The sequence below is a fragment of the Centrocercus urophasianus genome, unplaced genomic scaffold (assembly GCF_019232065.1).
Source record: "Centrocercus urophasianus isolate 14NV4802_14NV808 unplaced genomic scaffold, USGS_Curo_1.0 seq_15, whole genome shotgun sequence".
Classification (NCBI taxonomy): Eukaryota; Metazoa; Chordata; class Aves; order Galliformes; family Phasianidae; genus Centrocercus; species Centrocercus urophasianus.
The window spans coordinates 34,831,257-34,858,216 of NW_024884697.1; the positions used below are offsets into that span (position 1 = coordinate 34,831,257).

A 26,960-nucleotide genomic window follows, 5' to 3' on the forward strand; every position below is an offset into this window, starting at 1 on the left:
AGTTATTCAAACTAGTGTTAGGAAGGGGTGGTTCCATTTAAGAGATTTATAAGGGAGTTGGATATTTTTCATAATAGTCAAGTTCAGTTAGAAAATTGCTAATGGTGTCAAATAAAGGGGGAGAGGAGCTAAGGAAAAGCAGAATTTACTTTGTACGATCTTTGGTTTGTCCATGTACTCACAATACTGTGGTAATTGCTAGGATGATCCCCCATAAAATCTTTCCTGTGTTTACCTCATTCAGACACAAGAGGAGCAACGCAGCATCAGGACAGCACCACTGTGTAGTGAATATGCCTGTTAGATCAATGATCCCCACCTTGCTCTTCACCACCCTTGGAAGGAGGTTGGTGCAGGCTTTTAGGTGGTTGTGAGGCTGATTACCGTCTTTGAATTTCCTCACTGTCTCTGCCTCTGAGCAAGTTATATAAACTGACACAGTCTCATTTAGTCACCAATCATGTGTTATTAATTCTCTTAATACCTGAACTAAGACATCCGTGACCAAACTCAAGGCTGTGTAGGGTTCACTACTGCAGTAAGATGTAATGAGAACAGTGCTTTAAGTGCGTGCAATAAAAATGTTAAGTATACTTGACATGGTGAGGTGTCAAGGCAGGTACCCAGAATAACTCTGTCTTCCTTTGTTCTCCACTTTCTTACGTGAAAGTAATAATATCACTTAATCTTGCAAAGCTTGTGGAAAAGAGCTTCAGTAATATTTTCAAGGCTGTAGCATACTCAGAGGTTACCATATAAAAAGGCTAATAAAGAAAATCAAATAACTGTCTATTGTTGAAAGAGCCAAATGTCATGTAGTAAAAGACATCATGCGATGATGTAATCAAGGGCTGCACAGGTATGCAAGAGGATATGAGTTGTGTGGGTTGTCTTACAATGAACCTTTATAAACTTGTTTAAATCCTTAACTTGGCGGCTGTAGCTTTCTGTAGTTATGTTTTGTAGTTATTAATGGCATGAAGAATTATTTCTAACATTGCCCATACAGTTCCAAGCTCCGGAAAACTGTGAGCACTGATCTTGTACCACTGTGTAAACATTCATTATGATACACAGCCAGACATAAGCAAGTAATTATACTGATTTTGATGGAAGACAAGGTCATGAACTGGATGCGAGTACATTTGACACAGGCAGCTAATTTGTATCTTTGTCTTAGGTCTCTACCAAAATGGGCTTCTAAAGGGAGTGATTAAGTTTGTATTATAGGCTAGGAAGATAAAAGGATGCCTCTGAAGCATTCAAGAAGAGACTTTATTTGTTTAGATAACCACTCGTACTGTGGAAGAAGCTTTGCAAGTCTTCTAGGGCACAAGTCTTCTAGGGCACCTTTCTCTCTCAACTCACAGAGTGAACATGTACTCTTTGGTAGGAAAAATAGAGCATGCATCCAAAGCACTAGCTCAAGTTGTAAAACAGATTATTAGACAACTTTGTATCAAGTTCTAAAGGGTGTTCAGATTTACATGTGTAGGAATGTGTGTGAGATCTGGTTAATGGAGCAAAAATATGGAAGAAAGCTAAAGAAATCAGAAAATAACATTATTTTTAAGTGAATATCAATGCTGTGAATCCTTTCTTTCTGAATAGTCCTTATACTCTTTCTTACTTGTGCCATTGCAGTATTTGATGAATTTTGCAACTAGTCCAGAGGCCTCTTTCTTTCCTAGCAGGACACATACTACTTTTATTTATATTTAGGTCTGACCCTGCAGAAAAAATTCTTGTTTATTATTTAAATTAATGTAAAATCAAATTCTTAGCATAATGATCAAACAGCCTGTGGGAAAATATGTAATAATTATGTATTGTTGTTCAGTCCAACATACCTATAAAGTAATGCAGCTTATCTGCCTTCTGAAGTGAAAGCAGTAAACAAACAAACAAAAAAATATGCTAAACACAAATCTCGTGTCTTAATCTTCGTTCTGTTTTATCTGCTGACACTTCTTGTTAGAGCACTGTCTGAACACTCTACAGTCTGTATCACTTAATGCTCCAGAACGTCTGTATTCCCTCTGCTAACCCAGGGGTAATTTTCTGAGTCTAGGGTTCCTTCATGCATATTATGTTCTGAGGCTGTTCAGGTGGAAGGCAGCTCCTGGTAGAGTGAGTGCCCTTCTGGCATGAGTATCCCCACTGCCTGGTTACTTTTCACTCCCTTCATTTTCTTTCACACCCTTTCTGGACATAATTCTGAATTATTTTCTGGGTAGTGTCATCCATCAGATGTGTTAGATGAAGACTACACCATTATGCAACCACTGTTATTCAGAAATGCCCATAAAGAAGGTACATTTTTGGAATATGCAATATTGAATTTTTTTTTTTTTTTAAGAAAATGAGAGAAGTTAAAATCTAAAAGACCTTTCCTGGTTTTAGGCAAACAAACTAATAATTATCCTGTGAAGCAGCCAAAGATGTGTTGTGCAGGGAGGTATCAACATTAACTGCATTTTGTGTGGAGCTTTTCTGGCATTTGAAGATTGCTGGCATGCCTTGGGAATGCCCAAGAGAGACCTGGGCAAAGACACAGATAATTTCTGAACTGTGTTCAAGCTTAGGTGTGATCTCTGTGTTCAGCAGTGCAGCACTGTCAGTCTGGAGCTGTGCAAGGCAGGCAGAGAGGCACCAGGGAAAGTGTACTGGAAAAATAAGACTGTGCTCAACATTAAGTAGATAGAAAATGAAAATTTGCAGCATTGTGTTATTTGAGTTTTGGTATCTGTCTCCAATCTTAAACATCTTTAAATACCTTTTCTGTGTTTGCCAGAAGGCACACGTTGTAATACAGTATGGTGAACTTTGATTTTTCTTCTACGTCCTTATTTGAGTCCCTTCTGTTGTCCAATTTTTCATAACAGACATATTTGGCCACTGTCAAACAATGATTTTTGCATACTTGGTTGACCAAGTCTTCTTTTTCTAATATACTGATACAGTCAACTGTGCCAGTAAAATAATTATGCAAAATTGTGTGTAAAGGTTTAATGATACATGGCAGTGTTCATCACAAATCTAATTGCAGTTCTTACCATCTTTTCATAAACTAAAGGTTTCAAGAAGTTTTAATTTGTAACTGTGGTTAATCTCTGGTTTTAGAAAATATGCTTAATTTGGCAGACAGAAAATGTCTAAAATAAAGCCACTGTGAAGTTTGGAAGGAAGCAATAAATGGAAGTAGTGACTTGGAGGAGTTCTGGTGAGGTTTTATGTGCTTTCAGGTGGTGATTATGAGAACTCTGCATTATTACATGTCTCATTAAGTTACACAGTGTTATTCATTTTACCTTACAAATCCTAACTATGTATGGCTGATTGTGCACTGGCTCTGTAATGGAATACAAAGATATAATGATGGAGATACTCAGTCATCATTCTTTGCTGCTAACTACCCCCTAGAAAGAGAGAATGGATTAAAGCAGAATTGAGGTTTGACATCTGATTTCTACTTGGCTAACTGAATATTGGTTCAGAAAATGAGCAGTAAAGCACTGTTTAGCAATGCTTTCACTGAAGCTGAAAATCCCATGGGTTTTTCTTGGTCCAGAACAGAGCATTTAGAAATATTTCAAAACTGATATTTCCACTTCATGTTTGCACTGGTATTTTCTGATTTCTGCCCTGCTGCTCTCCTTGGATCCCTGGGTGGGATTTAATCCTGCCATGGGAAGTAATAGAGACTTCTATTATTATTAGAACTGTCGTTTTATAGAGAATCATTTTGGACTGGTCATTATGAGCTGCAGGGAGAGGCCTTCTGCCCCAGCCACCACAGACAGAGCACACTTCTTCCCATCCCTGCTGAGACCATCAGGCTGTGTATGAGGGAGGAGTATTGAAAGAGGCCCTCCTTTCTAAGCCTTTGTGGTTAACGGTTGTCATAAGCTGTATGTTGTCTTTGTCATAAGGAAGCATTAAAGAACAGAAAGACTGGGAATAATGGATAGCCTCATGATGCATTGTGTTACCTTGTTCATTGAACATGAGCTGGTCAGCACATTTGGCACTCAATGTAGTCAGATGTGTGAGCTTTTCTGTTCTGAACACAGCAGCTTGTATAAACAGCTTTAACTTATTGCACTCCAAAAGCAGAGACCTGAAGCAGTTGTGTAAGATTGAGGAATGTTAATTGTTCGTGAACACAAATGAGCTTATGAATAGTTGTTTTTGCAGTCTTACGTGGCTCATCGAGGGTAGCTGTGTCCTGCCAGAGAAAAGAAAGGAGAATGTTCTTTATTTTTTTCTTCACAGAGTGCTAATACTTTCAGTTTGCTATAATGTGCCTTTAACAAACAGTGAACTTCTCTCCTACTGAGCCACTGCATCTTGCCTACATTCAGTGTAGGCAGAGAACCATTATACTAATCCACTCTGCCATCATATCTCTAGCAAACACATGTGTTTTCTTGAAGTATTTTGATGCAAGCGGTGTTAATACTTTGATATGGCAACATAAACAAGCAGGAGATTTTGACTTCTCAACTTTTTAACCTTAGTTGTCTACGTTATGATTTTCAGCTGCAGCGTGTTTTGACAAATGTATGACAGTAACATTTGGAGAAAGGCAAATAAACCTGCCACCTCACAATAACTTTAGAATGCTTCACCTCTGCAGGTAGCTTAACTTTCCTATGTAGGCACTGAAATGATCAGTCTTTCACTTTGTTCTTTAACAGGTACGATTGTACGCAAGGCCTGATGCAATCCGAAGAGGATCAGGAGACTATGCCCTAAATATTACAAGAAGACTCATTGAATTTTATGAAGATTATTTTAAAGTGCCCTATTCCCTGCCGAAATTAGGTAAGATTTTCCCTAGAATGTGAAGTTCACGCAGAGCCCAGGAAAATGTCTACTTGTTTAAAGGAAATTCATGACTGGAATGCACAAGACTTCAAAGTAAAGATATTTAGGCTAACTTAGAAGGGTAAATAAGGATTTTTTTTCTCTCTTCTGGAGAGGAAAGGAAGTCAGATTGTCCCCTCTACAGTCTTGCACTGGAAGGAGCAGGAAGCAGACAGCACTTGGACTTGTTAGTCAGTGAAACACTGGGGAGAGAACTTGGCAGCTTTCACTGATGAGTTTCTTTTTTCTTTTTTGAATGCTGTTTATTTTGAGCCTTGCTTTCATTAGGAAGCCATTGAGAAGCGTTTATTCTGTAATATTTATATCTTGATGTCTTTGCTTTAGATAGGGAACAGAATTGAGAGTATTTGTAGTAAATGGGAGCCTCTAACAGTGTAAAGAAGTATCTGGTGTTTGTTCATGTGGTTAATTTTTGATGGTTAACATATGTTTCATTGGGTTGTAGCTTGCTGAAATAATTGGTGTATACTGGTTTTTGCAGCTCAAGTTACCTAAAGTAGAAGCTGTCAATTTCTCTTATTTTTGAAATAGTTTCTTCTTCCCTTTCACTACAATCATTTATTCCCTGATACGCTTGAATATTTTACACTGTATTACTACACCTTCCCTACTTAGGGGCATGTTTGATCAAGATCCAGGAAAGCCTATTGCTCAACAGCAGGAAGGAAACTTGTATTTGATCAGAAGTGTTAGAGTTGGAACCACAGGTGATCCTCCCAGGAGCTCAGGGTCTATTTCATTAAATCCTTTGCCTGCTGAGTAGTGTTATTAGACTTGCAACTAACGATGCAGGAGATAGATAAAGTAATTGATGTTGCTAGATGAGGGTGTTGCATGAATATTTTATAGGGATGCTTTGGCATTTGTTTCTTGTTCTCTTTAAATGGTGGGTTACAGGCAGTGTTCTCCTGGTGGTATATGCAAACAGATTTAAACATGGCATGTGCATTAGATTTCCCACGTACCCTTTGATGCACAGTTTCAGGTATGTAATGGTGTCTTCATACTGTAAGTTACAGACTTACTGGTACTGAAAATTTAGAAGGAAAAGTATAATCAAAAACTTTTCTCTGAATATAAATGAAGAGCAGTGGGACTCCGATCATTGCTTCAGATAGTTTACTGTGGATGCCAGGTACCAGCAGGCAGTAGTAGCTGTTTCTGTTTCAGACTATCTTTCACAATAGCAACATACGTCCTTTCAACTCAACATGATTTATAGGTTATCATTACACTGTTGCATTTCTTTTAAAACTATCTTATTGGAAATTAGTATGTTCAATTTTGCATCCCTTTGCAACAGAATGGGGAAGTAGTAATCACAAGTGAATATATATATTTTTTCCATCAAGTGTTCATAGGAACACTCCTTGTGTTAATAGGAAGTACTGCTTGAAAACTTGAGCTATCCTATAGTATCGCTACAAAATAGTTCGCAAAATTTATTATGCTATAGCAGAGTTGAATTCATTTAGTGTAAAGAAATGTAAAATACAGAAAATTTTAACATTTGTGATTGTAAATATTTTTGAAAATTTGAGTTGAATGTGAAGTACTTTGTTCCTAGTTCAAGAGAATGCTAAGATCACTAAGCTTAAGAATATGCTATTGCCTGTAATACAGTTGAGTGCTGATATTTAATTACTTACTTTTACTGGAAAATAGATGATTGGAGACAATAGTGTGGCTGATGAATAGAAGATGAAAATACTGCAGTATTTCTACAATTGAGATTTTACAGTAGTATTAAGTCTATCTGAGGGGTCTAATGAGTGACAAAAGGAAAAGCATTGTCTACAGATGTTGAGGGAGTGCTCATTGTGAGAATGCTTTGATACAAACGTGCCTGTACTTTCTGAGGCAAAGAACTTCAGGGATGTTACCTGGTGTGCTTCTGTCCTCATTGCAGAGCATTGTGTACTTCATTAAGTTTTCTGTCTACAGGGCATATGTGAGGGCATTTAGGTTTGGAAAATGTTGCTTTATCAGAGGGACCTGGGCTCACTTGTAAATTTGTGTTGTTGACATCCCTTTCCACAGACACTTGGCATATCAAGTTATTGATCGTCATCTGAGATTGTAGTAAACTAGCTAGGATTCTGTACAGGAACCACTCTGTCCTGACAGTTTTGACTACTTGCCTGTCTTTTTGATAAGGCTTTTTTTTTTTTTTTTTTTTTCTGTACTTATTTGCTGTCAGATTTTTGTGGTTGCTGTTGCCTGTTGTGGGCTTCTCTGAGATCTTTACAGTGTTTATGGTTATCAGGAACTGTGGAGAATCTGGGGGAACCATTTTGTCATCCAGTGGCAAACATTTTTAAGAGTCTGACTTCGACTTCTCTAAACTCTGCTGACTTCTGAATATGCTGAGATAGTAGAATCGTTTGCCAATTGATGTGAATTCTGGTAATGAATGAGAAATGGGGATTTTTCTCATTTGAATAACCAATTTCCACATTTAAAAGTTCTACTTAGCTTGTAGATATGCAGTTTTCTTCCATATCATACTATGAACTTGAAGATGATCATGTAGGGTTTTAAACTAATAGCTCTTGTTTGAATTTCATTTCTGAAAAATAATTCAAGTCTTTAAAAAAACCCACATTTTCCAATATAATATCATTATGAACAGTAGTTAAAATGAGGGGTGGATAAGGCATTGGATTTTACTTAATTCTGAAAAGATATGCTGTAGGGTTTTTAATTGTGTTTCTATGGATATTGAATATAAAATACATTTCTGTATTTGTGTCACATACTTAGTTTTAATCCAGTTTGCAGTACACAAAACCTTTTCTTCATATGTGCAGAGCTTTTTCTTGCAGGAATCTTTGAGTCTGGAATAGTTTTCCTGTGGGGAATGATTAGGTAAGCAAAAGCTTTTCATGCTTGGAGAGTTGTGACTCTTTAAGCTGTGAATGATACGGAGTGGAGGGGCTGACTGTCTCTTCCAGGGAAGAATAAAGGGCCATGCTGTGAGGTTGGCAGGAGGCAGGTGCAGAGAGCACAAAAAGATTGCAGCTACTGAGGCAGGTGGTAGATTTGTGAAACTTGTCAAAAGAGGTTGTAGATGCAATCCATAGGTCCAAAGGAAAATGTGAACAAATGCATAGGTCGCTCCGTAAGTAATGCCTCCTACTTATTTCAATGTAAACTACAACAGGTGCAAAGAGGACAGTAAATCTATTTGGTATAGCAAATTCTGAGCTATGAAACACTATTTTTGAACATGGCCACTACCATTAGCCTATGCATTTCTGCCAGCAGTGAACAAGAGCCTGTGTGCCACACTGGTAAAAATCTGCACTGCCATCGGTCTGCATGGCTCCTCCATGTTACTGTTGCCACTGCTGTAACGCATCACCCACCACCTCACTGTGCTCGCATTCACTGTTTGGTCTCCATAGATGTTCAGGAGGCATCAGTGAATGTCAGTGAATGCCATTTTTTCCACTTGGAGGAATTCAGTGATACACCTTTGCTTCCTGCGCGCTCCATGTCAGATGCTATTCTGCCTGACTGCTCCTCTGCTGCCATCTGTCACACAGCAACAAAGTGCAGTGGAACTTTGGTGGGAGGTTCAACCTCAACTGCCATACCTCCAACATCCACCTCTGACATCATAGGCCAACGTAATAACATAAGAAGCATTACTTTCAGAGCAGCCCTTGAAAGAGTCCTGACAAGTGGAAGAATGAACAGTTGATGAATTGAGTTTTAGATACAGAAAAAGGATAGAAGAAGGTGAATACTTTTGCTATTCTGTCTTGAGGATTGTAGAAATGAATCAATATTTAATCTATGAATGCTATAATATGGTGTGCGAGTTAAAATATATCGTAAAAAAATGATATATTTTTCAGGATTTGAGGGAATCTTCTCTGCAGGATTAGTACGTGGCAGCTCTAAGGTTATTTAGGATAATTTAATGATTTTTTTCTTATGGGTGTATGCAAGGTACTAATTACCTTGTTTGTGCAAAAATGATATGGTCTTGTTTTCATTATACAGCACAAAACACTTTGAGGTTTTGAATGCAGTCTCAGAAAGTGTTTTTCCAAGATGTTCAGTGCGTATGCTGCACAATGGAAGACAAGATTGAGCCCTTAACATTTACTCTTAGAATATTTTTGAAGAACAGAGTTCAAATTTTGAAGTGTATTATAGAGGAGTTTATACTGTTTCTTACAGTGTAAGAAATTGGTCAACCATGTAAGGAAGAGGCTTAAAGGGGAACTGTTCTGATTTTCAGAGGAAACTCGCATGTTTCCTCATTGTTGACAGTGAGTATATTGATGAGTGAAAGTGGTGTTGCCTTTGTCTATCACATTGGACGTCCAGAATGAAATGTTGGGATGATGCTCTATGGTGGTTGAATGATTTGCTGATCATTTTTATCTGATTACTATTACCTTAACTCTGACATTTTCCCAACCTGTTCATTGGAATACTGCTTTCTGACCTGCTATCCCTACATCTGCACTCTTTTCAGCTGTTACTATTTTCTGACTTTCCTTTGGTAGTCCTTCCTCCCATCTCTAGCTCCTTTTTGGATGAACGTAACTCCATGTACTTGCCTGCATTCTTTGTGTTAGTTCTACTGAGTTTCACAATTCCTACCCTTGTCCTTGGTCTTTATCCCTAAAAAGGTAGCCATCTGTCCAGCTCTGGTGTGGAATTGCTGTATTACACCAAGAAAGGTAGCTCATTTTTCTTTTCCTATCTATAAAATGAAAACAGTAAGCAATACTTCTCTGGTCTTGTTTTAACAGTAGTTGAAAGTGATTGTGAGTTTTTTCTTGGTTCCCTTTTGATTGAGAGGTTGCCAGCCTGAAAATTTACGAGATGCTGATCTGATCTAACCTCTAGCCAAGGGCTTCTAGAGTTTCATGGCATTCTTATGAGATCAGGGTTACAGTTTCTATCTGAGCTGCACATAATCTTTTTGAAATATTTCCAGTCTTTTACTGAGAGACAATCCATCACAACCCTGTAGGAGAAAGGGAAAGGAACACTAAACTTAATAAAGTCTGAATGAGTGGTGTATTAACAGTGTTCTGAATCTTGAAGGAAGAACTGCAACAAGAATGATGCTCTGGAAGTGGGGCATTTGACTTCTGGAATGAGAAAGGTGGGAGGGCAGGCACTTAGGACTTGATTCATGTGCATAAACATGGTTATCTGGTAATGTTTAAAATGCCTTGGAATATCCTGAATACTTCTAGTTCCTGCTCCTTATGGCCTCCAAGTGAGATGCTTTTGGTCTGGGGCAATTTCATGCCTGACACCTCCACATGGATATTTTTAATAACTTAAAGCATCTCAAATGGGCCTATCATCCACGTTAAAGCAGTACAGGCAGAATCTTCTTTGACTGGCTATTTGAAACGTGTCTGGTGACTCTGCACACATTTTGGTTGACATAGAGCATTCATACACAGAACAAACTATGTCACATTTACCTTGACCTTTGCAGCTTCTGTTTTGAGACTGCTTTTCTCTTTTAACATTTCTAAAATCTGAGCACTTCAAAACAGCAACTGGTCTGCTCTCCAGAGGGAAAAATTCCTGCTCCAGCCTTAGCAAGAGACAATGTTTTTCTCTGAACAGTGCTTTGAAGTATGAAAAGGAGCTGTGAGTTACTAAACTGAAACAAACAAACATCACCATGGCATGATGTTAAGAAAAAAAGGGAAAAAATAGTATTCACATAGGACTTTGTCTTAATGTATTGCTATAAACTATGATAAATGGTAAGCTGATGCTTTTCAGTGATTAGTACAGCAGATTGTGAGGGGCATTGAAAATTGCTTCAGAAGTTTATTGGGAGGAAGCTGATTTCCCTTCCATGACTTGGCATGACGCAAGCTTCAATCTGATACATTTTGCAGGAGACAAGAAAAATGACATAGAGAAATAAAGCAGGTTTATATAGAATAAAATGAATAGGCACTGGTGGAAATAATCCTCTCCTAGTGAAATGCTTCCTTTTCATTATGTAGATATTGCCCTCCCCTCTTAATTAGGCCATGAATAAAATCCAAACCTCTCAAGCAAGGAAAATGCTCAGAGGTAGTATTATAGCCAGTAATACTGTTCAGTCAGCCTGTAGTAAAAAAGGTGACCAAATCTGACAGCATCCCCATTGGCTACTCAGATAAATCATCTTATGACACCAGTTGGCTTTTAGATGATTAATTAAGAAAATGGGAGAGGGTGATGCTGTTATGAGATTGCTACAGAATGTGGCATTGTTGGAGACTTTATGAAAATGCCAGAGCTATTTGAGTCATGAGAATGCGTTGTGCTCATTCCTTCCTGTGCATTTAAAGAGGCTTTTTCCTGCGTTTCTCATAAGTAAAGCATTTGAGCAGTTGGCAACAATGTAGAAATGGATGCACTGAACTTTAGCAGTCTGAAAGCAGTGTCTACTCAAAGTACATTACCTTGTGAGAAATGTAGATGCCTTCAGAAAAAAATGCTATTTTTTCCCCCACAATTAGCAGAAATGAATCATCTGCACAGAGGTATTGGTGGAGGTATCTCTGCTAACTGCAGAGAGAGGAAATCTGGCTAGTTTAAATTTGACATCTTTCAGCCATCTAAAAATCAGATAGGATGAATTCTTTCATGGAAGTTATAAAAGTGTTTGATAGATGCAGAAACTCTACAGAAATTATGGCAACTCCCAGGAAAATGTGTGAACTTCTGCTTGGTAAGAGAGACTTAACCATCTAAAAATGCAGGAATATAAAATAATTTTCAGATAGCCATGGCTAAAGTAAAAAAATGCTGCTTCATACTGGTCCACATCCAACACTAAAATAGCTCAGTCAGACAAGTATCTTCAGTTTTAGTGCAGACAATTTTATTTTTTTGCTAAGCTTTTGACAAAGCTTTTTGTCATGATTGATTTAAATGAGTAGTTGTACTTAAGAGAACAGCAGTATGTCTAATGGCATTGTCTTTTCTTTCAAAATTATGGTAACAGTTATCAGGCCTCTTGCATTTCATTTGGAAAGTGAAGATCAAGTTTCAGGCCAGGAAGCAAGTTCAAATGAGTTTAACAGGAGTTATAAATGGTTGCAATGAACTCTTTCTTTCAGTCTTGTCTAAACAGGTTTGTTCCGTACTTGTTTCAGCTCTGCCTGGTGTCAACACTTGCTGAATGCTGTAGGTTCCTGCACTGGCTCTCCAAGCCTGAAAGAGTTAATGCCATGCCAAAGCCTGTTCAGAACCTTATTTAAGATGCATGACTTATTTACATTAAAACTCACAGAGGAACACCAGTATAGCCTACTTTCTCAGTTCACACAGGCTAGAGAGGCTTTGAGGAGTTTTCTCTTGTCTTTTCCCCTCACTCCCAGTACTTAGAGCTGTTAATAGTTTGCTTAGCTCCCTGTTTTCCTTCCCATAGGTAGATCTGACATTTGAAGAGTCATTAGATGTGTGTTTTAAGGCTTTGCTGTATTTTAAAAGATGCTCTGTAACTTCTACTTATTCAGACGCCTTAGTGGCTGGAATGACAGCTTCCGTGCAGAAAGACTAAAAGATAAGAGCAAAAGGAGATTTCAACAGTACTTGCACTGTATTCATTGTATTTTTTTTCCCAGAGATTACGATTGATTCCACAGCAATTTTGAGAAGACTACCATCATTTCATGCTGATTAGAATTTGTAAGAATGTGTGATTTTAATTGTTTTTAAAATCAATATCGTTTAGAAATGAAAATAAACAAGTTAATTGGATTTTTTTTTTCTTTTTTTTTTTTCTGCAGCACCAGAGAAGCATTCCTAGTAGCTCTCCAGGTTTTCAGTGTTAGAAGGATTGGTCTTCCTTGGTATAGCTTGTTATGCTCTCCATGTGATATCATGACAAAGTTTGCTTTCCATTAGATGCTGGTTTGAAGGCATTAAACTTATCACTTTGAGAAATGAGTTTCACTAGGCAAAGCTGATAAGAAAGCACTTTGTCCATTGACTCACTTAAGCTGACTTGCATTTGCTTTTGTTCTTTTTTTTTTTTTAATGTCTAGCTAGAAATTTGCTTGTATATCTTAAAATCTTGATGTTATTCACTCTTACGGTAACACGAAGGTCCTTAATTGTCCTACCAAGAACAATTATTCTTCTTCACTGAGGAGAATATTATGCGCTGCAAAAAATAAGTGAGAGGTGCTCACAAAAAACATTCTATACAATTATTACTTTTATTTTTTAAGAGTTATGCAGTACTAGTGCTGTGAGAGACACAGGAAAGTAATCAGCATTCTGAATATTAGAAATAGTTAAAAGTCTGTGCACAGATGTATAAAAGTCTGTATGCAGATGTATAAAATGAGCCTTCACATCTTCCTTCTGTGCTGTAAAAAACCATGGATACAGACATAAAGCAGATATTTTCATATATCATCAAAGGGCATGAGGAGTTTCTTTCAGGAGATTATGACAGTGTCACGAAAAGATTATAACACATTAAAGTGGGACTTAAATAGGCCAGAGATTTCTGTCTGTACAAAAGATGTGAAGAATTGTATAACTAGCAAGCTGAATAAACCTATTGCTGCTGCCTAGATTCTGTTGGCTTAGTTATAAACCTTCCACCTGTACTAGGTAGTTTCTGTAAGCTACTGAAATTCAAAGGGATGTAGCGCTCACCTTTTATTGCTTTCGCTAAGGATATTGTAACTGAAAAGACATCCTAACGCAATCAAGTATGCTGCGTTTGCAGCACCTTGCCTGAAGCAACTTCATTTTCGCATTAAAGAAACCAATGATTTTCAGCATAAAGATGAAAATATTAATATGGCTGAACAACTTTCATTAAACAAGTGAACTGTCGCTGTAGATGCTTTTTTTTTTTTTTAAATGCATGCTGGAAAGTTTCTTGAAATAGTATCTGGACATTAAGAGAATCACTTGAGGACAGAAAAAAAAGCACAAAAAACTGTGGAGGTCTCTGGCAGATATTGCTAAACTTACTTTTCCTGTTCTCCCTGGCTGTGCATATAATTCCCCCCTTTCTTTGCATCTAATATATTCAAATGCAATCTGCTTGTGTATTTAAAACATAAAATTTCCAGATCCAGGATCAGGTCTGCGAAAGCTGCATTTTCCTTCCCTCTCTCTGTGATTCTTATCAGTAATACTTTCTAGTGAAGCTGTTCTCATGAAGATATATATTTATCATAGTGATAGCACACTTCAGAAAGTGTATTAAGCTAAACCAACTCCCACTGTTCAGCTCAAAAATATGTTCCTTGTCATATGCTACTACTCGCTGAAATTAAACTTAGAAAATATTTTAGACTGGAGAGATTGAGTCACTTTTTTTCTCATGGTGTGCTTCACTTTGGCATGGCTGTGTACACTTGTCCTATTTTACATTATGGGGTGGTTGGATCCCAGAGAAAGGAGGAGGGGGGAGGGAAAGTTGCACAAAGACACATGAAAGACAAGCGCTTAAAAATGTATTCTGAAGACCTCTGTCACAAGTGTCTGCAGTTACTGCTATCTCTCTGATGGCATAGATAAACCTTTGGAAACCTTGTCAGAATGACTCCTGAGTCTGTGGCGTTGTCACTGATCCCTCAGCTCTGTAATGACAGGTGCCTCCTAAAACAGCAACACAAGTCAATGGTTGAATTTCCCATATGAAATCATGTCAGATGTTTTCATAATTGTCATAGTACCTAAGCATTTTATAATCACTGTTGTCTGTTTACGCGTAATGCATCTCAAAAATGAAGAACTACTGGGGCTCAGTTGTACTATTCAGAGGTGCAGTGGAAAGTAGTAGTGCTGAGAGGAGATGTTTTGTTTATAAGATCTGCATAGAGTTCACTTGTCAGATGAGATGTGAGTGTATAGTGCAAGAGAAAAGAAACAGAAGGCAGTTGGAATATTTTTTGATAATTAAGTATTGATTATTCAGTGGCATGAGAGGGACATAAATGTTGCTCCAACATTTCCTACTTTGAACTAGTCTGAGAGTTCTTCTTTGTAGGGTGCTAACTGTCAGGTGTGGAAATACATAAAATTTCGTGTCTGTCAGAACTGCAACTGAGATTCATAGAAAAATACATTATATGGCTTTTAACTGTTAATTTAAAATGGTTTCCTAGGTATTTCTTATCCATATTCTTGAAACAGTGTAAGTTTTGGTTCTGTCTTAAGGTAATCACAAATAACAGTTTTGTGAGGAAGCGTAACTGTTACTCAGTAACAACCAGATACACCAAGAATGCAGTTTTATGCTGCATGGCGTATCTCCAGGTCTTTCTGTAGAAATTCTACAAGTTTCCAAATGATTAAGAGGATGTGAATTGTATACACTATGACTAATAACAGAATGTTATAATGTGGCTCTTACCAAATCTTCCAAAGGTACAAATGTTATCAGATGACACCAAAGGAAAGCAGGAGTTTCTGCAGATCGTTCAGAGTAGCAGTTATCAGACAGCTTCCTCTAATGCCCTTATTGCATTTGAAGGCAGTTGGATGAAGGTCCAATCCCAAAATTCACACTATTATATTTTCACCAGTCCATTTCTTAAGTAAAAGAAAAATATTGTAAAAATATAAGGGTCTCTTTCTCCATAGTCAAAATGCCATTGTGAGTATGGAATATAGAATAGTAAAATCCAAGTACTTAGCCAAAGGAAAATTTAATGTTACAGTTGTGAAGAAGTAAAACAGTACAAATGAATACAATGCAATTTTAAACAACAAAACTATCCCTATAAGTAGTTTCTTGCCTCTCAGAACTGTGTATATATTTGTCTGAGTGCTATTTCAACATTAATCTATCTTTCCAACCATGCTTATGTACATATAGATAGACACATGCAAACAGATACTCAGTATCTTGGCTCTGTTTATTTATAATATGATTAATCCTGTTAATTAAGATTTTATAAATACTGTTCTGTTGATTATATCCCAACCAGCAGGTACCACACGTTTCTGGAGGCTCTCTCAGGTCATAGTTCCCATCTTTCTGCTGTCATGTGATAAAATAGATTGTATGGGGGGGGGAAGGATTAGACATCCCACAGCCAAACGTGATTGCACAGCAGAGCAGGGAGTTTGGGAACATAGAATCTCACTTTCAGTCATTAGATGAGTTAAGATCTGTGGATAATTAAGAACTGAGTCATTAGTGCGAGTAATCTCTTGCAGGTCTTTGTCTGAAGGTCTTGTGAGGAAGATGGAGCCTGTTTGCAGCTGTGGCTGTTGTCTTTCCTTTTCTGGTGACCTTTTTCTAGCTGCCTCCTCCACTTACAGGTCCTCCTTGGAGTATTGTTTCATCAGATTCAAGAAAGATGAGACACGCAATCCATATCTTACATGGAGAGTTTCATGAGCAAACCACTTCATACCACTTCAGTGGTATAATTTATCTTCTTCCCTCTTATTTTTGCAAGGTTATTTTTAACTGACACATTCCAGAGATCTGTTTTTTAGGCTGGTCCTTCAGTTTAAACTGCACTGCTGAGGGTGTAATCTGGAAATTCTTAAAACAGCTTTCCTGTCATTATTGATGAAATTGTAACATCAGGAAGATTATGGCCACAGATGGAGTCCTCTAATAATAAGTTTAATTCTAAAGTAACTCTTATAGTTCATATGTAAAGTATACATGAGTGATATCTGTGTTAGAAAAATCAGGAAACCTCACCAGCAAACTCCCTGGTTGCTACCTGTAAACAGAGTAAAGATGGCAGAATCAACTCACCTGAAGAACCGTCTCATACCTACCACCAGTTTGCTTCCATTATTTGGGGTAGCCTGTAAGTAAAAGTCAACAGATGCAGAAGCTGTAAAATTGTTTCACTTCAATGATCATGTTTACAAAGAGAGTTCCTACAGAGAGATAGTAGGACTGGAGATAATATAAATGTCTCTTTCCATATCAAAACTTTTGACTTGACAACCAAGCTATTTTATATTTTGGAAGGTAATTCCATGTAGAACCAGTTTTGTGACAGCATATTCTTTGATCTGTGAGACTGGTGAGCTTTGCTGAAACTCATTTTAACACTCCTAGCTAGGAATTTGCCTTTGCTGCACATCCAGGATCAAGGCATTTTGACCTGAGGATTATAAACAAGTCCAGACAGTGCAGTATTGCTCTTTCTTTGCGTGAAGATGGAAATATCTGTAACATCTGAATTAGTTAATGGGATTAAAATGTAAAACTGCATGTAGATTTATTTAAAGGCTTTTTAGATGTCTTTGTCTGTCTATTGCCACTTATATGGAACAGTGCTTTTCTTGTCTTCCGGTTGCTAAAACCTCGTTTCTCAGATCAACCATTATAAAATAGGATTTCAATAAATACTCAATGCATATTGCAAATGTGGCCCTTTCAGGAATCTCTTTTCTCTTTCCTAGTACTCTCGCACTGTGTTCTTCCTTAAATTAAGCATGCTGTGGCATGGAAGTGTAACAAGTTTAATTTGCTGGTAGCATTTCTTCAAGTTTCTGACAGTTTGGTCAGTAGCTTCTCTCTCTCGCTGTGAGGGAGGTGATGCATTGTGCATTCACTTCAGATGCATTTCTTTTGAGTCTTCTGATGACATTCCCCAGATGTGTAAATAAAGTTCCCCAGTAAGGGGAAGGTATCTTCTTCATTCTCTCACATATCAGTTAAAAAGGGATACATTCTCAAATGAAGACTGTAATCCATTTCTTTCAGTTTGAGTTGATTACATATTTGTTATCGTTCACATTATGGAGTCATACCCACGAAGATTCTTTCCTTAACAGAGGTAGTGAAAATTAGATGCACAAATTGGGTTTTATAATAAATATTAGACCCTCAGCTTACATTTTTGTTTCTTTAAGTATTTTAGTTTTTCCCTCTTCGCTTTCCTGGGAAGGACTGACTGTAGAGACTTGTTGCCGAGTATCTTTCTTACCTCTTCTTTCTCTGGTCTTTCCATGAGTGACATTTCAGAATGGTAACCAGCTCTGAGTTAAATTTTTTTCTCATTTGTATGTGATAGGTTCCTATGGTGTACCATGGTTTCTGAAATCTGCTAACGGGAAGCTGAATCTGAATTCTTTTCTCAGTTGTTGAAACTATAATCTGAGATTTACTTGAAATTTAGAATTTGTATTGGCACAAAATGTAATAACATTTTGATTGATTACAGCAGATTATTTTTATTTATTAGAAAGATATTTTTCTTTAGTAGTTAAAATATAATTGAAAAAGTTGTGTTTTTGTTTTGTTTTTAAATATTTATTTATTATTTATTTTGACTGAAATCCTAGCTTTTGACGTGTAGGTTTATGGACTTACTTGATTCTTACCCTGAATGCTTAGATTGTTTCAGATAGACTGAAGGGTTGGTGGATAAAACTAGCTTCTCTGTATTATTGTGTGAAGTTTTGCATCCCCACCAACTTGACCATGAAGGCAGTATAGCTGAAAAACTTAACAGCATATAAATAACCTTTTGTTTACCTTTTCTTCTCTCAGTGTTACCTCTGTGTCCACTGGAACTGGTTTAGTGTTGAACACATCTGTCTGTCCTTAAGCTTGAGTGTGCAGCTCTTTTCCATGGCAGCCATTTTTACTTGATTTCTTCCCTTTGTTTTTTTATGCATGGTGATCAGTAGTGAGATTGGAAATCCCAGGTGAGGCTAAACTAGGAATTCAGCACATGGCTGGAGAGCTGCCAGCAGCTTGCAGGTTTGGGAATCAATATGAAACACGTGATTTTGCTTGTTGTCTGCCAGCTGGTTGTCCTTCACGTATATACACCTGGTGGGTGTTTTTAAATGGGATTGTACAAAAGCTTAGATGGCTTCTGATATGAAGTCAGTGTTCTTTCTGCTTAATCTTTAAAATATGATATCTCATTTAGGCTTTGGGGTTATCAAACATATTTAGGATGTTTTCATTTAAGAGTCTCTATTCAATTTCGTGAGACTTCATTTGCTTCCTTGATGGTTTTTTTTTAATTCTTGATATTACTACTAAAAGTTAATTTCTTATATATTTTTATGTACTATCTAAAGCCAGAATACTATACAGTTTTAGGAGATGAGATTGGGGAGCATTCATTTCCTGTATTTATGTAGATACAGAACTTTGTGAAGAAGAGTTCTGAATTGCTGTATTGCAGTACAGGTGAGATGCATGATTGGTGTGTTTGGGTTTGTGCTTAAATTGCTCGTTACTGTGTACTGAAACTGAGCAAAAACATAACATTAGAGTATTTTATACTTTTACAGTCACCACCATTGATTAATGTACCATAGCTACTAGCAGCACATTTATGTATTGTGGGTTTCCTCAGCTAGGCTGTAATCCCATCAGCTATTATAAATCAAACAGGACTAGGAAGATCAAAATTTGCATGGAGGCTGTCCTATTGGCAAGACAGTCTTCTTATTTCAGTAGCTGATGTTCTGCTTCTGATCAGCTCAATTATTCTGTTGCTGTTGGATGAAGTGCAAGTGAAATAAATAAATCCTTTAGCACATCAGGCCTTAAAATAATTGTACACTTTGGGAGGAATTAAAATGGATGCTTACGTTGGTCAAATTCCAACATACTGTAAATTGTGTTTGTATTATATATAAATCTTCAACTTTTAAAACCAGTCTAATCCAAAGTGGCTTCAAAATAGTAAGTGAAATGATTAAGTCAGCACTGAATCGTCATAAAATCTGTCATAACTCACTATTACCTGAGCTAAGTTTTATAGTTTGCATAGAATTTAATCTGTGCTTGTTTTTTCTTCAGTGGAATTGTATAAGTGGACTCACAGATTTTTTTTCTGTATATTATCTACTGAATATATAGAGTACATATTTACAAAATGAGAGTCTTATGTCATACTAAAATTGCCAGAAAAAATTATACCCCATATAATTTTCATATAGTTATGGGTAATTCTGGAAGAACTTCATAATGTCAGATATTTCTGATACAGGATCACAAAGAAGTGTTGATGACTTTGAGGTTGTAAGTTTTATAAGATTTTATAGCTTGTAAATTTGATTTATAACAAGTGATTTAAGTGATTTTCTGGGATGGATAACAAAGCGAAGATTGATATCCAAATATATTAAAAGCATTCCTGAATAAATATTCTTGTACTTTATAATTGAAAATATGAAAATAATACTGTTAATTTTAGTTTTTCAGCTGTCAATAAAACTTTTTTTTTTTTTTTTTTTTGGAAGAAAAGCAGTTTTAAAATGTATCCAATTTTCTTTGGACCAGTTAACAGGCATACCCTCACTGCACATATAAAATAGCTACTTTTGTTAGTAATAGAAGAAAAGAAGTTGTGTTGTGCTGCACATTCAATTGAATAATTTGCCAATGGAAGTTTCATTTTGGGAGCTATTTCAACATGTATTTGACTGAATATAATAAGTAGATGGTTATTTTTACTAAAACATAACATGTTTAAAAATGTCAGTGCACTAAGCTTTCAAACGTGTAGCTGTTAGAAGCCAATAGGTGATTTCTATCTGCAGCGGTATTACATTTACATAAGTTTGGTAGCTAACAGATGTCAAGAAGAAATGTTTAAAATTCATGAAATAAAGTGTAAATGAAGAGGAAATTGAAACAGAACATTTATTTACTTGCAAGACATTTCATTTTTGAAGAAATGGATGTGTTTGCCTTCCTTGGCTCCAGCCGCATTGAGGCTTATCCTATGTTTCATGGCTCTTACAACACTCTGGCTGTCAGGATTTTCCCTTCCTAGAAATACATATATTAGCTGCATGAGTAACAGACCAGCAAACCTTTTCAGTGCTGCTTACTTGGATTTCCTTGAAATTACTGGCTTGAGGACTAAATCTAATGTTTCTCAAATACAGATGATCATTAATTAAAAATCAGTTTAATTTCCAGGCTAAAAGACTTTTTACCATAGACCGGGAAACCTTCCCTGTTGTGTCCTCTGAGTTTATTTCAAATTGTGTTACTGTCATGTATTGGCTTCAGGATTGAATTTGGCTTGCGAAACTGTTTAGCCCATTACTGTTTGCTGCTTTTTCCCCACGTGGGCTATTAAAACTGTTAATTGGATATTGCTGTAAATCAGCATGTTGAAATGACACAGGTTAAAATAAGCTGTCTGGAAAGATTCCCTTTGACATTTGCATTTTTTAAAAGATACATTTCCACCTTTGCTTTTAGGAGATACATGAAGAAAAAATTACCTCAGAGGAAATAATTAACCTCCCCCAGTAATTTGCACATTAACATGGACCAATATTTCATGAAGGAGTGTCTGCAGTCTGTTATTTCAAAATGCAAAAGGAATGGACAGAAGTCAGCTTTTATACAGACTGCTTATATAAATATGTTGGGTTCTTTGACAGCCCTTTTTCTACAGGTCAGCTTTTTCCTGTGAATTTTGTTTTCTGCCAAAAAAGGTAATTTGTTGGCTTTTTTTTTTTTTTTCTCAAAGAAATAAGAAGTAAAAGTTCTGTTTCCTTTTGCAAATTAGCCTGAAGTGAGTCACTTCTTTCCCATGTGTCTGAGATGATGTTAAAGTACTTAGTGAAGAAATGGTATATGTTAGTTGGTACAAAGTTGTTATCAGCTGAGAAATGTTCTTTCTCTGTGATTTTTTTCCCCCTCTGTTTGCAAGATCTTTCTTCAAGCTGGTGTTGACAAGATAACAGTGAGAAAGGTTGTTGAGAAGGATACGGCTGTAGTCCCCTGGAGAATTGCTATATTCCCCTGTACATCAAAAGTTACTGCATGCCAAGTAATCTATGTGAAAAGAGAGAGAATGATTTGCCATTGACTTTTTACTGTCTGAGAAAGCAAATTGTCTTTTCTGTAGTGTTGTGGAGAATTTGTGTTATTTTGTTAAATGCTTTCCAGGGTAGAATAAAAGCATCTGGAGGAAACAATTGCAGAGAAAAGCCCAAGGGATAATCTTCAGGTACAGCCAGATAATTAGAGCTTTAGCTATACAGGCTGTTTGACGTGTGATTGCATGCCCAGTGGAGTCAACGGGAAAATCCTGAAATGGAGTCCACAGACATGGTTTCAAAGCTTTAGGCTGGCAGATGAAAGAAGCCAATTTCTTGCAACAGCTCTGTCGTGAAAAAACCCACACTCTTCTTCCATTAAGCAGTGTTTCAAATTCAGAATTTCTTCACAAGCAGAAAATACGGTTTTGGACCAAAGAATGTTGCTTTGCTTTTGTTACTTTTTCTATGGCTAAAAACACTACTGCAGGGGAACATTACACAAAATAGTTTATTTCTAGAGATTTTTTGTAATTAGTGATTTTTTTGTTTTCACTTCTTGTGTTAGGCCAGGGAATAGGATTCTTAAGACCGCAGAGTGTCTGTGTGATAGCTGAAAATATGTCCTGCTGTGTAAGCAGGTCCCTATGCTGGGCTCCTGGTAGATAGGCCTCTCCTCAGCTGCTTGTGTTTTGTTCATGTGCAATAACTCTACTGTACCTTTGTGTTCTAGATGGGCTGCTGGGCATTGTGAAAATGAGGTGCCCGATGGACTGCTCAGGGAACACTAGTACTGTACTTCTAAACATTGATAGAGGCAGTTTGCAGAACATGGAGAGACCACATGACATACAGCTTGAAGCCTCTCTACACATCTCTGAATCCTACTTTACTGCAAATTTGGCTCCAGCTTTACTTTTGTACATGGTAGCAGTGAATGTGAATTCCTTTCTGGACTGGGGAAGTAACTTAGGGATTTCTCCATGGACTGCAGAGTGGAGAGTATATGCTTAGAAATCTCATCACAGGACAGACTGTTTACTGTTTGGGTGCTGCTGTCAAGCTACTGTGAGCAAAAATGACAAGAGCCTTCTTGAACTATGATACAAAGGCAGTGCCATACGTACATTGCTGCTGCTTTTGCTAAATTGTCATCCTACTCTGTGAATTGGTATTTCTAGAAGTAGATTCTTTGGTCAAAGGTTATTTTATCTGGGGAAATGCTGAGTGAGTGCTTCCTCCCATCTGTCACTTCCTTCTGAACATCAAGTAGTATGTTCGTGTTCTCTAGTGCAGTATCCTTTCAGAAGACTTTAAAAAAAGAAACTGAAAAAGATCAAAGTACAGTTCACATCACCTGTTAATATATCACTTTTGCAGTGTTTGTGTAAGCATCCAGACTACATCTGTCAAGGATGGGGGATGGTGTCTGTTCCCCTTGCTAACTGTGGGAAATGTCAAGCGATGGAAACAATTTTAATAATGTTTGTCTGCTTTCCGTGTAGAAAAGTGACTTTTACATAGTGGTGAATTTATGGGTCAGAATCTTGAGAATCAAAGTTGTTATTTTTTACTCCATGTGTTAAACAAAAAATGTAAAACAGACCTTTTGGTATCAGATTTCCCAACAAGCTACAGATGACTTCAGTTGGCTCTTCTTGGCATATATGTACTATTGGCATCCATCAGGTAAGTGACCGGGAAGAGTGCATAAGCAAACAGAAATAGAGAAATAGCTTTTTATCTCTGCGTACAACTGTGGTTGCATTTTTTTCCTTTCTTATTTTTTTTCCTCTTTTCCTTCTTCTCCTTCCTTTTCCTTTTCTTATTCTTCTGGGCAACAGCCCCAGAGAGATAACTTGTACACCTGGAGTAATTAAATAGGCTTATTTTCAAAGCAGTGGAAATGGACTTGCTGTGAGACCACCTCAAATAGCAGAGAACATGCAGGGATTGTGAAGACCAGGCTGATAAATGGCATAATATAGGTAGAGTTTGGAAACGGACCTCTTGGCTCAGTGAGTGCAGTCCTATTTTTGTGTCTAACTGCAAAATACATTTCAGCAACTCATCAAATTCCACTTTACATATGACTTCTATGAGTTTTCTGCTTCTAATAATCTCACTGGAGGAACATTGTGGATTTAAAATTGCTTGACAGAAGTGAATACTGTGGAGTTTAAATTCTAGTTGCACTGGCCTGGCCGATAAGATTTTTTTTTATCTGGTTTCTTCAAATTCATTATGATCTTAAATGTTTAATTTTACAGTACTTCTTGGGAGAAAATTTAAACGTTTTACTTTGAACCAATGTGTATATATTTGAAAAGGTAATATTTTCCTACCATATAAAATGTATCCTGACTTGTTAAAAGAATGGCAGAACTGTGTGCAAACAAATGGTTTAGTATTTAGAATCAATAGCCATCACTAATTTGTAAGGAGTTTGAAAGACTGAACCGAGTCCTGATGTGGTAATTCACTGATTTGAAGTGAGTCATTTTGACTCACAGGAGCTAAAAGGAGAAATAAGTCTGTGAAAAAGGATGGCTGTTAATCAAAGAAAAGTCTGGGAATATAGGCATGATATTGTAGCCTACTTCTTCCCGGGACTGCTAGCTGCTTAAAAAACATTAAAGACAAAATCCAGATGTCCTACTTCTGGTACTTCAATTAGATGTTGCAACTCAGCTCCAGAAGTAGTAGTAACTGTATCAGTGATGTTTTTCTGTTTTGTGGAATACTAGAACATTGATTTAAGTGTATATTCTCTAGGTACTATATTCTTTCTCCTTTTCAAGCTATGAAAGTTCTATATCTTTTCCAAATCCATTCAGTTTTTCCTTCCTTATGTTCTGGTCGGGACCATGGCAAGCATTACTGCAGGCATTTCTTTCCCAGAGCTGGGTCTTAGAAAAAATCATGCTCTATCTAGAGATTTATATATAAAACCTGGTGCTTCCAGTTCTCAGCAAGGCCAGAACCTTGCAGGCACTGTGAAAAGGAAGTCAGATGAATAAAAGCATTAATTTACAGTAGACTATCTGAGGCTTTGTAGGAGATGTAAACCCTCTTGCTTCACCTCATAACGCAACTCTGCTGACTGACAGGGAAGAAAGGGCAGAAAGGAGAGAGAGGATGGTAATTACAAAAAGAGAAAAAGTTTTTTTGCTATGTGTTTTTTACAATGATTCGTTCCCAGTGATGCTACTCACTGAAGCATTTGGGTAAAGCAAGATGCAGGAGTTAAATAGTCACCTCCACTGATGACTGATTGCAGTTTGGGAGCAAAATCAGCTTACGACATTTTTAGGGTATTATTGTGCCCTTCTTGGCAGAATTAGGATCAGTACATCCTAAGCTCATTATCATCTGAAAGGAACTTGCTACAGCTGTAGCTATTCTCAATAAGAAGACAGCATTGCTTTTTGTGTAGGCAATAGATGTCTCCTGTGCATCTATTTCCTTAAAATAAGAGATCAATATGTTTCTGTTAGTGTCAGGGTGTGAGGATGGAATGGTTCCTGATCAAGTGGAAGTAGTCTTACTCCTCAAACCAAATTACTTGTGCAGAGTTCACTCACTGACAGTCCAGGCAGGTCACACGATTTGTCAGTTTACATTGTACAACTTCCAAGGCAGGATATAGCGAGAGGAGATACTAAGTTTCTTCCAGCCTGGCTTGAAGTGTACAAGTAAGATGTTTTCTGGCAAAAAGAGAAGTTGAGAGAAGGATCTAGAGTGGTTGTGATTCCGGAGTGTTACAGAGATATGAATGGATCTTGTTTTTGGGCTCTTTTCTCGAGAGGGATGAAGGCCACTCTAGAAAATGGGACGCATATGAAAACCGTAGAATTCACACTGAGAAGATGTTGGCTTACTAACCAAATCATAGTGTGGGGAAAACTCAAGATGGTTAAAATGTGAAGCAGAGCTGAGCCTGCTTCCTCTAAGGTATCATTTTTTATATATGTATGTCTGAAAAAATACATATAAACTGCAAACTGATGCTTGGATCTAGAAAACTAGTATTTTTATTTTCTTTTAACTCCTTTAACTGTTTTAAAGATAGCTGGTTAATATTGAGATACCGCTTCCTACTGCTTATAGTTTTTCTTAAAAATCAGATACTGGAATACCCTATCAATAAAATACCTACCTTCCATATTCAAGGGCATTGAATAACTGTTTCTTCCCTTAAATACATTGGGTAATTTTGAATCACTGATTTAGGAGAAGTACCCACCACTGATGAGTGATAATGAGGGAGGATGTCTGCACACAGAGTGATTCTCTGATCTTTGTGAGATATGTGCCAAGCACAATGTGTATACATGGGGGACAGAGTAAGACAAAGATACATATTTGCAGTACTGGAGCAAATGTAGAAGTCCAGGTTCTTGTAGACCTTAGAGGCCTGAGTGCATCTGTTTGCACATTTCCATTTGCAGGGAAAACAGCTACTTAAAAAAAACCCCACAAAACAACAATAACAAAAAAAAAAAACAATACAAAAACTCCCAAACCAGTGAACAACAATAGCAACTGTAAATGCAAGTATTTTTTCTTTAGCTTATGGATTAGTTTTGTTGACAGAGTACTCATTTGTTGCCCCTAGGTTCCTACTGTAAGTTGAAAGCCTCTGGCAATTTTGTCAGGGTCTGAAATTGTTTAAGAAGAAAGGGGAAAAAAAGGAATGGAAAGGGTGAAAAATGGAGGATTTCCTAGAGGGGTGTTTTCAAATGCTGTCTCTGTGCATTGTACTTGCTGAGAACATAGAACTTAGGCTATCCTCTGTTGCCTATGGCTACTTGTCAGTGCCTGTTTTGGGAACCACTGAGCAAACAACATGGAACAGTTTTGATTCTGTTTCTTCTCCCCTCCTTCCTGTCTGTTGCTTCACTCTGGATCACAAGGTGTGCCGGCCTTCTTGTGCTGGGAGTGAGATCAAACAAAGGCTTTTCAACAAATGCTGCAGGAGTCTGAGGCGTTATCTGTGATATCCCAAATCATGTTGCAGCAGAGGATCAATGCAAGCAGCGCGGAGAAAACTAAGTCTCAGAGTCACGGCACTGGTGTGAGCAGGCTGCTGAGAAAAGAAACTGATCCTACAACTTTCTCACAAGCTCCTTGTAAGGCATTAAGAATATCAGTGTTCTCTGAGGCCCATACCACTCAATTTTTGAGTTGAAGTTTTGAATTAAAATTCTTTTCCCCCCTGATATATTCCAAAGTAGGACAAATGCCAGGCTAAAGACTAACATGATGGAAAAAAGTGGTGTGTGTATACACCAAACTTCAGAAAGAATCTTTTTTTTTTTTTTTTT

General features: G+C 37.2%; 1 protein-coding gene across 1 annotated transcript in view; it reads left to right on the forward strand.

Moving 5' to 3' along the window:
• TRHDE (thyrotropin releasing hormone degrading enzyme) overlaps positions 1-26,960 on the forward strand; it is a 207,337-nt gene that overhangs the window by 34,088 nt on the left and 146,289 nt on the right. The window contains exon 3 of the mRNA XM_042815914.1: positions 4,701-4,827. Coding sequence (XP_042671848.1) covers positions 4,701-4,827 — 127 coding nt within the window. The remainder of the gene's footprint in view (positions 1-4,700; positions 4,828-26,960) is intronic.